The sequence below is a fragment of the Micrasema longulum genome, unplaced genomic scaffold (genome assembly GCF_059751315.1).
Source record: "Micrasema longulum isolate JH-2025_06_02 unplaced genomic scaffold, ASM5975131v1 h1tg000480l, whole genome shotgun sequence".
In the NCBI taxonomy this organism is placed as follows: Eukaryota; Metazoa; Arthropoda; class Insecta; order Trichoptera; family Brachycentridae; genus Micrasema; species Micrasema longulum.
In genome coordinates this window covers 485,588-497,122 of record NW_028277677.1, presented here as the reverse complement: position 1 = coordinate 497,122, position 11,535 = coordinate 485,588, and the positions used below count along the sequence as shown (strand labels likewise).

The window sequence follows — 11,535 nt, the reverse complement described above, 5'->3', positions numbered from 1 at the left end:
TAAAAAGCTTTGACCTAGCTGCGTCCAATAACTTCTTATAATAAACAAAATTATTAAAGGAATAGTTCCGAGGTATTTTAAAAATAAACTAAAAAATAATGAGTTCTTTCATAACTATGCAACAAGAGGATCTAAAAATATAAGACTGGAAAATAAATCAAAAGCAATGTCCCAGAACTGCCTTATGTACAAGGGAATATAATTATTTGAGGAAATGCCAGAAAGCATAAAAAATGAAATAAATGTAACTATATTTAAAATTAAATGTAAAAAGTATATATGTGAAAAATATTAGGGAATATATAGTGTAAATAGTGAATATAATGAATGAACATGTACATATGAAACAGTGAATATTATAAATTAGGATATTAAGTGTAAAATAGTGATAAATAATGTTAGAATAAGTATAGATGTAAATATTGTGTTGTAAATATATATTAGACTATGTTAATCATAGAACTAAATAAAATAAATCAAAGAGAATGATAAATCAGTTCTGCTACGCAGTTTCTGCTAGTGATTATCGCTATGGGTATTTTACCGCTAAACTTTGCGAGCGGTCACAGTGACCGCACATAGGAAACAACGTTATTATTTCGTATATTCAATTAACTATAGTAATTTTAAGCCAACAGCTTAAATCGATTTTGACGAAAGTTAGCTGTTAGCACACTTTAACTTTTCTGAAACAAATCTATCGATCATATCTAAAACCCGTATTCGAGAGTTGGTCTTTGGTCTAATATGGGATTTGTATATTTTTAGTAGCATATTTGGGTTTATATTATATGAGAAGGCTTTTTGTTATGTGGCTAAAGAAATTGGATTTTTTTGTAATATTTAATATATTGTGACGTTCCCATTTTTAAATCAACATAATTTAGATTTTATAAAAGTTTGAGGGTTTTCGAGTCACGTTTTCTTAAAGTTGTCAGTAACAGTGTCGATGGATTTGAAAAAACTGTTGTTGAATGATTACTAAGAGAGTTTCAGCAAGAATCCGAATGACTGGACACTGATTCAAAAGATAACAGAGATGTAAAAGAGAACTTGGACGAATTTTGGTCATGAGTAATAAATGCGAGTCAGATTTTTTATTTTTATTTAAAGTAATAAAAGTGAAGTTCAATAACAAGTTGAGGAATGTATTAAAGAAACTCATCGTCATTATTGCCGTCTACTAGACTCAGCCTACCTTTTATATGAAGTGCATCAAACTATTTCAATAAAAACTGTTTCAATTGTGCATTCAACCTATTAGCAGGCAACAAGTTATGTGATATTCGTTTTCATCCATCAAATCTATAAATGCCTAAACTTCCATATTCCCTTCTGTAAAATGATCTTCATCACTGTTGTAATTTGTTGAAATTGTAAAAGATTAAAAAACTAAATATTAGAAACAATCCGAAAAAACCGGAGAGAAATTTTATTCGAGTTTCTTCCGTCAAGATACAGGAAATATAACATTCACACATATCTTCCAATATATTTATGCACTGTGACAAAATTATAATCTCACATAATCTCCCCGAATGTAGACTAGAAATACTTGATCAAAGATCCTCTAACTACGCAACAAGTCGAAGAACCCTTCGATCATAGAATTAAGAATAGTCCAGAAGGAGCGTAGAATCATATATGAATACATTGGACAGTGTCCAAAAAACCCCCCACAGTTGCCCCACTTTCACCGCACGCATGCATGAAGTCACCGCGTAATGTTGCCAGATCACGAAAAATATAATCATAACACAAAAGTAATATGATAATATTTAAAAAAAAAGTAAGTTTTTAATTTCTCTAAAATTTTATTGTACCCGTGGACACATTGATTGACACAACATAATAGATAAGAAAAGGGTAATTTAATTAATTAACTTTAAACTTAAAAAATAAAACAAACTTTATATACTAATGACTATATTAAAGGTACAGGATTCTTGACGTATGTGCCTCCACAATCATTATGAAATAAATTTTACGTCCACAAAGTGATAAAACATCTAGATTTCACTTATAATATTTGGTTGCACGACTCAAATATTCCCATTTACTTAAGTAATCGACTTCTACTGTGTAAATTGAAGATCGCCATATTATGTTGAGTTGGTAACATTAATAACGAATTTCCCGATCCATCAAGCACTGGAAAATACTTATAAAAGCAATTAACGTGCACTACATCCATATAACAGACTATTCTTAATTCTATGATAGTACAGTTCTACATTTTCTCTGGATAGTACATAACATAATATAGACATCATAAAACAATTTTATTGGTCGTTTCTATACAAAACAAAATGTATCGATTATTGCACTATCTGTCATAGTTCGTCTCGTGGTCTGGTAGTCAGGTCCTGTGTGCAATCCCCAGCAAGATCGACATGACATATTTAGTAAAAGATGATTTTACACTGAATATTTCAAAATATATGGATTAGTCCCTGAAGCGTAAGCTTGATCATTCTGCTTTCATATAGTATACTTTACTTTGACAGGCGCCGTGGTGCAGTTGGTAAGACGGCCAACTGTGAAACTGGCGTCGCGGGTTCGATTCCCATCAGTTTCAATAAAAAAACCCAAGAAAGATTTTTTTCTCAATTGGTCTGGGCGTTGTGGTGTATTTTTCATTACCTCCTTCCATATCCCCTCTATCCCACCTGCTACAAGCCTCAAAATAGAGGCTTAGCGGGTTATTCCTTAAAAAAAAAACTACGAATTAATTTTTTAAGATGGTAATTAATAAAATATTCATAATGTTGATTTTTAATCGATAGCATATTATAATGTGAGACTTAGTTGCAACCTAATTCTTAGGATTTAAACTTCGAAGAATACTAACAAAAGGACCAAAAGTAATGTTTACACATATTCTACAACATGTTAGTTCTTTTTGCTTAGAAAAATGTACAATTAAAATTAAAAGTTGTATGATCGGGAATGTATTTTGAACGCACCTTATGAACTCATGATGTCAAACGGTTTTATAATTTTCCACTAGATGTCAGTCACTGATGTTTTCATTTTTCATTTCTATTCCGTGTTTTGTGTTTGTATTTGTCGCATTCATTTGACTTGTCAACAATATATTTCATCCTACGTGTCACGTGTTGTATAAAAGTGATAATTGATAATATATTAGTGATTATGTTTAATGGTTTCATTTATTGAAATAACCACATCTAAAAATGTTGCGTTTGGAAGTTATTGTAATTTTGTTTTGCACAAATATTGCTTGCTTGAAAACGGCGAATGTTACGTTTATAAACGGAACTACGAAAATGATTACGAAAATCTCGGGTGATGTAAAGCACGCATTTGTGGCAGATTTGATGTTAAACGATAGTGCAATTGTAAAAATGAATGGCACCAAAAATGAAAACATCGGTGTTTCATTCCATCAGGGAAGAGAAGGTGTTCCCGGTTTGTATGTAGAAGGTCAAAGTAGCCCAGTAAAATTTACCGAGATTAATAATTCAACCAGCGTTGCTCCCGGGCTCTTGTTAAATCACCCATTGAGCCCTTCAATGGCATCTTTACAGCCGATTGAAAGTGGAAAAGCGGCAAACTCTTCCGTCCACGGGAGGAAAGGAGTTTCGCATGAAGAAGTAGAGAAATCTGTCGATATTCCTAAACCGGGTTACCAGAATAGCACAATTTTTAATAACACAACTAATGTATCTGTTAAACCTGCTCTCGTTAATTCTAGTGTAGTTTTTACTCCTGAAACTCCAAGGAGTAGTAGTAGCTCCTCAACTTCAACTACTCCATCTACTAAAACTACAACTTCTACTACCACCACCACTACAGTGAAACCGGCTCCCAAAAAGCCTCTAATTACAATTGGCATGGCCGAAGCATTTCCAGCCATGTCTACTTCGAAAGAAGTTCATAGCAGTTCTACCACTACTGACAAAATCGCAAAAGAAAATCCGCAATCATTTCAAGACAAAGAGGAGAGTAAAGGCCATCCCGGGTACATCATTCCAATAGTGATTCCTATCTTCGCACTGCCAACTCTCGCCTTGGTAGGATATCGATTGTTTCGTCGTGGAAGGGAAGCTTGGCAGAACCGTCACTACAGGAGAATGGATTTTCTCATCGATGGCATGTATAACGACTAAAGAGCCAGCTTGGTGTAACAACTTATTCATACCAACTTCTTATTAATTGTTAAGTTTGTTGACGTCTCTAAGTAAGCAGACTGATTTTTAACCAATTTATCTCTGATATTGGTAAAGAAAAGGGTATGTTTGAAAATGCTAAAAATATGATTACCTAATTTGATTTACACAAATTTGGTCATAATTTTGAGCCATTTACCTCAGAATGCATTTTTCAACATTCTGTTTTTAACCAAAATCTAAGATATTCATCTTTATAATGCAATAATTAAAATACTGTTATTCTTGGTATTTCAGATTAGTAGATTTTATATTGAATAACAATTTTACAATTTCAATACATTTTATTATATTCAAATCTATTAATTTGAATTGTCAGTCATATAATGGCCCTGTAGGAATCGTACACTCCAGATTAAGGCCAAGATTCTTAACTTTGTCTCAACTTGATTACTTTTTTGTATTTATAACAAAAATGTTTTTATGATTGGTTTATCTTTTTTTAATTTAGTTTTAAGTTTTTACTATCTATCTACCATTTAAGTCTTTATTATCTAAGTAACACATGTAAGTGTACTTTACTTTTCACTTATTGTACCCTACACACAATATGATTTTATATGAAGTGTTGCGCGCCTAATTTTGTCTTCCACATATTTTGCTATTTGTAAATAAAATTCATTTTTCTTACTCTTAAGTTTAGATTATAAAAAAAAATGCACAACAATAAGTAGCCAGAATTGGATTTATGGGGATATTATATATAAAAAAGACTTTTTGTGAAATGAATTTTTACATCCTATATTTAAGTACACATAGTAATATATTTGTGCCTTATTTTTATTGTGCATATTGCTGCCCGGTATATAAGAAAATATTAATTTAACAAAATTCTGATTTGGTTGATAAAAAATGGTAGGAATATAGCGTCCACCGCAATCCATCACCTTGTATGTAACATCACCGCCTAAATTCACCAAGATATGCCATTCGGCAATAAATATATTCAAACATTGCACTAGCAATGCGTGCGATCGACTAGCGATTTTACTAAAAAACAAAAATAAAAACAATATGTATAATTGTAAAGTATGCTTTTAAATTTAAATTTAAATGTTAAAAACAAAAATCCGTAATTTTACTGAATACGCATTTTAAAAAGATCTATTCTCTCTCCTCTAAATTTGAGTTACGGGGTGATGGATTTCTGTCGAAGGTAAGTAAGTATTATATCAATTTATTTTCTTGTTTGAATATAATACATCAGAAATGCTTTGCATAGTGAAAAATAGTTTGTATAAATACATGGGTAATCGGACATTCATACAGGATGAGGCTGAGCCGACTGAAGAGTTTTGAGGAGCTTTAAATAAAGAACGGTACAATTCAGAGAAAAGCTGTTTATTTCATTCAAATTTGTAGGTAATCCCATTTTTCACATCATGTTTTCAAAATTATATCAGCAAGATGGTGACCATCAGCAGCGATACATCGATGAAGCCGATATCTAAAGTTTTCGCATGATTTTTCGCACACTTTTATGGGTATGGGCGCGATTTAATCAAGTGATCTTTTGTGGAGTTCCCGTGGGTTATTTCCAGCAAAATATTGAACATTTTGTTAACTGACAGCTCCAGAGAGATTAAAATAGGCCTTGTCGCTACAGAAAATATTTTTTCTCGGAGGGATTTGCCAAAGCATTTTCTGACAGCAATTTTAGCACTCAATTGTTGAACAAGCTTTATTTGTAGCATTGAAATGACAAATCTTGACGAAGAATTCTCCTCAGAGCGGTGTGACGTCCACAAAGGGACCGCATGTTTTCAAGCTGAGCGTTTTGGTGACTGCTCAAATGCTGCTCTAACCAACTAAACATTTTTGGTGGTTTTAATTGCTCTGTGTTCAATGTCCATCTTCTGTACTACCAGTTTCTTCCAATTATTGATTCCAAAATTGAATCGTGTTAGCAGTAGGGATGGAGGCGCGTGGAATGACGAATAATATGTTTTTTTCCGTAAAATGCGTGCACGGTGAAACTTCAATGCACCTCAATCCAATTTTGGTAATGACTAAAAATGGGACAATAATGAAAATACAATGAGACCACTCATACCCGCCGCCTACCTTAATCCCAGCCCGAGCAGTGACCCCTCAAAACTAGTCAGTCGGCTCCTATCCACCCTGTATAATATGAATATTACAAATTTGGAACAAATAATGTTATAATAAATCGGTTGACAGTGCAATTTTTAAATACATATCCATATTTCTATAGTTTGTAAAGTTTTTTCTGATTGATGTTTCAATTTATGTTTAACGATAAAGTGAAAGTCACAAACATTTTATGCAATCTGCATTTTTAATGTTGAAAAAATACTTATGAATTGTCATGTTATATGATAAATCAAATATTTATCATCATCATCGTCATCCCCCTGTCCGATGTGCATAGGGCACTGCATTGGTATACTAAATGCAGAGCATATTGATCATCTGTTACATGAAGTTAAGGTGATCAGTCTTACGCCTATTTATAAATACAATATACAGGATGTTCATTAAACCCTGTCACATCCGAAACCATGATGATCAGTATGATCAAGAATACATATAAAAATATTTTTTTGGAACGAATGAAATTTAAAAAAAAAATATCAAAAAATGCAAATGGTTGCTTACTTCTGCAGGGGAGAAACGAGGGGGGAAGGGAAAGTCTGATACACCGACATCCGAGCTCCCCTCACTTCTCCCCTGCAGAAGTAAGCAACCATTTGTTTTTTTAAATATTTTATTTTGAAAAATTTTCTTTGTTCTAAATATTTTTTTAAATATGTCTTCTTGTCTATACTGATCATCGTGGTTTCGGTTGTGACAGGGTTTAAAGAACACCCTGTATATAATGTTTATAAATATGATGTATAATACGTATTTTAAAATTCTCGCTTGTACTATGTTGCGAAACTCGTAATTAAGGCATCAACATATCTTATTGAAATAATTTGTCAAAAATGCTTGTTTCATTATGACGATACTACTATTATTTTTATATTAACACATTTTTATTTTTGTATACCTGTATAATATCACATCCTCTCTTCCAGATGTGCATTTTTATTGTTGCTTATGTTTATTTTTTTATTACAATATTGTGGTGAGAAGGTATAAGTTCAAAAAGTGTTATATGAAAAATCAGTCATGGCTATTGAATTACAGGGAGGTAACAATGTTTTATTAAATAATGATGAAGTATCAGTTTTTTAAAATTGATTTATTTACATTAAGTTTTGAAAATCCGTTAGGGTTATATAAACCCATGAGGTCAAGTCATGTTATGTCTCGTCTGGTTAGTACGGTCTAAAGTGCTTTTATGTTGATTTTAAATTTGTCCTGGGCCACGGTTATGAACGGCTATCTTCATTGGTATACACTGAGACGGTTTATACAGTTTATACTAATATCGATATTTATGTACAAAAGTGTCTATATTTGTATGAAAATTCAAAATATCTTCGTTGGTAACCAGTAATTGAACATGTTTAGAAAAAAAAAATTGTAAACTATTCTATTTTTTATACAGAAAACTCAATTTTACTTTATGTATAAAATTGAAGATAAATGTTAATTTCCCATTGGGCCCTGATATAGTGAAATATGTATGTAGTTCATATTATTATTGTTGTTTAAAATAACAAGAACAAGATACATGGCCCCTTTTAATTCCACATGGTTTTCATGTTATTTCAGAATATGTATCACAGATAATTATTCTTATATTTCCATTTGATATTTTATATTTAGAAATTGCTGTGAGTTCATGAAATGAACAGTCAACTCTGCTGTCTTCCAAAATACTAATATATTAAAAATATTGTTTTTATTGGCTTCCAAACCAGTTTCAATTTATTGTTGTCTACGGGTTATTGAGGGTTTTTTCTCTCTTAATATTTGCTTGTTTCTGTACCGACCAGAGGTTATTTTTTGGAAGCCCTAGTTTAATACAATGGCATTTAAAAATGAGAGTATTTAGCAGTATATAGGAGTATTTTTTCTCAGCCATTATCACGAACAATATTTAAATATATTATTAATGGGTGCTATTATGTTTAATCGAAAAAGTCTGTGATCAGATATTTTCTGAAATGTTTTACTTATGCAGTAACTGCATATCATGTATCCTAAATGAATAATGACAAAGCAAGAAAATGGTTATTTTACAGCATTTTTAAACTTATGTCCGTATTCATTCTAGTAAACTATAATGAAATTTGTTAGTTGTAACTGACCAATTACTTGAAAAATTGCAATACTCTGATGATAGGATAAATAAGTTAAGACATTTTGTTATATTAGTATATAAATATTTTATAATATTTAGTGAGTTCGGAATATAAAGCAGACAATGAATTAAATTTATGGATGTTATTCTTATAAACCAAAATAAATATTTTTTGTAATATGAAAAAACATGTTTCCTTATATCATTAATTTAGTTTGTTTTTTTAATCCTAAATTTTAAACCTTTATCACTCTTATCAATATTTTTTATTGATCCTATTATTAAAAATTAGTTTCTCTTTGACGTTTTTTGTTTGAAAGCCCTCTAAATATTATTAATTTACACCTAAGTCCAGTCTCTTTTATTACAGAATGTCAATTTAATAATAAAGATTTTGTAGATATTTCTTGATAAAACTCCACATTAGAGCACATGGTAGCTCTGAAACCGGACGGTAAATAAATAATAAGTGGTTGAAAATAAAGTTAGCTTTAGAAAATTGTTTGGACCAATCAGTTCTGTAAATAAACCGTAACTACAAAAAATACAAATAATAATGATTTAAAAATAATACTACCGAGTATTTCAAAAAACATTTATTACATAATATAAAAAGTACAATATAAAAGTAGAATTAAATATATTATTACAACATCCCTTTTTGGTTTGGACTATTTGCATGCACGTTGAGCAGTTAACTTCTTTATTTGCAATGCTGTAGTAAATATACCAATATAAAAATTTGATCATGTTTCACACGATAAACCTAATACTAGTATCACATTATCACTCAAATGACTATCACCAATTACTTTTGTTCATGATAAAATATATTTTAACTAACCCAAAAAAAAACAACAAAAGACTGCTATACATAAAAATACACATTTTTTTTGATCTTGTCTTTTACAAATTCTGATTTAAATTAATAAAACTTCAACTCAATTTTCTCAGTTTTTAATATTGATAAAAAGTCATCTTAAATTTTCCACACTAAAATAAAACATATTGATGAAATTTATGCCAAAAATTTTGTTCAATGTACCCATCTTAATTTACTGCATCTTTATAATGAGTGCCTTTTATCGGAGTTTATAAGACAATATAATTTAGGAGACGTCTAGCTGCATTTGCATCGACTGTTATTTTATATTAGCTACTACCATCACACCATTTACCGTAGGGGTAAGCAGAGAGGATGGCCACATACGTCTATCCTGACATACAATATGTAATTATTATTCAAACACTCGCGACATGAAAATAAGATTTTACTAGGAAAAATGTTGATTTTTATATCTGTTATTGGTTTTCAATGAAAAGATAAAAAAAGAGCGTTAATTGATTATTTCAATCTTGTCACCTCGAATGTTTATATATTTAACAGTGCGACTTCATTCTGGAAATAACAATAACAAATATTATGCATTATAATACACAAATATATTTGTTTTTAGCAGTTATTTTTTTCATAACATATATTAAATATTTCGTAGAAAAATTAACCCATTTTATAATAAAGACATGTATATTTTTTTAACCATTTTTATACCTATTGAAAAGCTCCAAGTTTTAAAGTTTATTAATGACACATGTACCCACATTGTACATGACATACAAATAATAAAGTAAGATTAAACACTATAATAACCAGTGACTTTATCATTTAACTGTGGGTTTGTGCACAGATTTCTGTTCGATTTATGTGTTTCGAAAATATCCAACTTTTGGTTTGTCGGTGGGTCAGATGATAGATAAAAACGGTTGAAAATTGTTTAAATGTATCAAAAATTCAATATTTCTTATGTTAACTTTTTTTGCAATATAAACATGCAAATATTGTTTCTATCTACTGTGTTAAATATCCAGTCTCCTAAGGTACCCCTATGTTTTATTTTGTATGGTGTTTAAATAATATGTTTCTATGACTTTTCTCCCTCTGGAAAAATTTCTCGGGCTGAGGTCAGTCCGAGCAATCTAATATTTCTTTTAGATGCTTTGGAGTTACGGAATAAGTCATCTGTGTTGTGCAGTCTATCCAGAAAACCGAGAGTCCCGTAGCATTGGTTGAACCTGAAAATAAATATATGCATAAAACCAACAAAAAAACAAATGAACCGTACCGTTTCTTATTCACAAAAAAGTGAACTACATATGTTTTTTAAATGTGTATTTTAAGACTTTGTACATATTTTTATGTTAGATTATTGAAATGAACGTATATTAAATAAAATAATTTATTTAAAAAATATATCAAATTAATTTTAGCGTTTTCATAAAATACCTTATCACTTGTCAGTCAAATTAATTTTAAACTTATTCATAAATAACTTACTGTGTGTATATTATGTTTTATACATATATTCAGGCTGTAAGGATGTTTATAAAATTATAATTTTAAAAACATGCCAACTTAAAAAAAAACATTTAGAAAATGGAAATCAAGTTGTGGTAGAGTGGGGTCCAAACCTTTGATAGCCGCAGCACCACAACCCGATTGAATTAATTAGTACTGCATTAAACCTAGGTATATTATGGGTACTTATTTATTTCTTGTATAAAGAATCTTTATCTTTTGAATTGTGAAAATAATTGATCATGGCAGGATTGGGCAGAGTCATATGATTGTAATCTTCTGACTTGTGTGTCATATTTTTTATACACAATACAAATTCTATACTTGATTTTATTTTTCAAGAAATTACCTATAATTCTCTAAGGTAAGCTACACAATACATTTTATGAGTTTTTCCTTCTGTAAAAAACTATCAATATAATTGAAATATCATTGGATTTTAATTTTATCATTACCCCTTAAAACCTTATATTTTTATAGTATTTTTAGAGTATGTATATTTAAATAATAAAATATATTAATTAATTTGCCTAGCTGCATATTTTGAGTTTGTTATCTAGTAATTCATTGTTCATTGTTATATTATTTATTGCCTAATTTAGAAATCAAAAAGGAATAATTACAATGATAAATTGATAAAAATAAATTTTATAATCAGTTTTTATCTAATCTTGTGTTTTTTATTTTATTTGTGATGTGACTAATGTTTTATATTTTTTATTGATTTTAATCAATAAAAATATCGACCTTTTGATACACATAGACATACC

General features: G+C 30.0%; 2 protein-coding genes across 3 annotated transcripts in view; one reads left to right on the top strand and one right to left on the bottom strand.

The window, feature by feature from the left end:
• The first annotated feature begins 3,010 nt into the window (after positions 1–3,010).
• LOC148281276 (uncharacterized) lies at positions 3,011–5,203 on the top strand. Its single transcript, XM_088226944.1, has one exon. The coding sequence runs from the start codon at positions 3,198–3,200 to the stop codon at positions 4,131–4,133; it is 936 nt and encodes a 311-aa protein (XP_088083070.1). The 5' UTR covers positions 3,011–3,197; the 3' UTR covers positions 4,134–5,203.
• A 3,787-nt stretch (positions 5,204–8,990) lies between these two features.
• The window catches only part of LOC148281275 (fatty acid hydroxylase domain-containing protein 2-like), a 34,028-nt gene continuing 31,483 nt past the window's right edge, over positions 8,991–11,535 (bottom strand). The window contains exon 7 of one of the 2 annotated variants that reach the window (XM_088226942.1): positions 8,991–10,482. In XM_088226942.1, coding sequence (XP_088083068.1) covers positions 10,332–10,482 — 151 coding nt within the window. In that variant the 3' untranslated portion in view covers positions 8,991–10,331. The remainder of the gene's footprint in view (positions 10,483–11,535) is intronic. The other variant, XM_088226943.1, reaches the window with a different exon arrangement.

What these genes read in the sequence shown, in the direction of transcription:
- LOC148281276 (XM_088226944.1), top strand. Translation starts at nt 3,198, where the DNA reads ATGTTGCGTTTGGAAGTTATTGTAATTTTGTTTTGCACAAATATTGCT.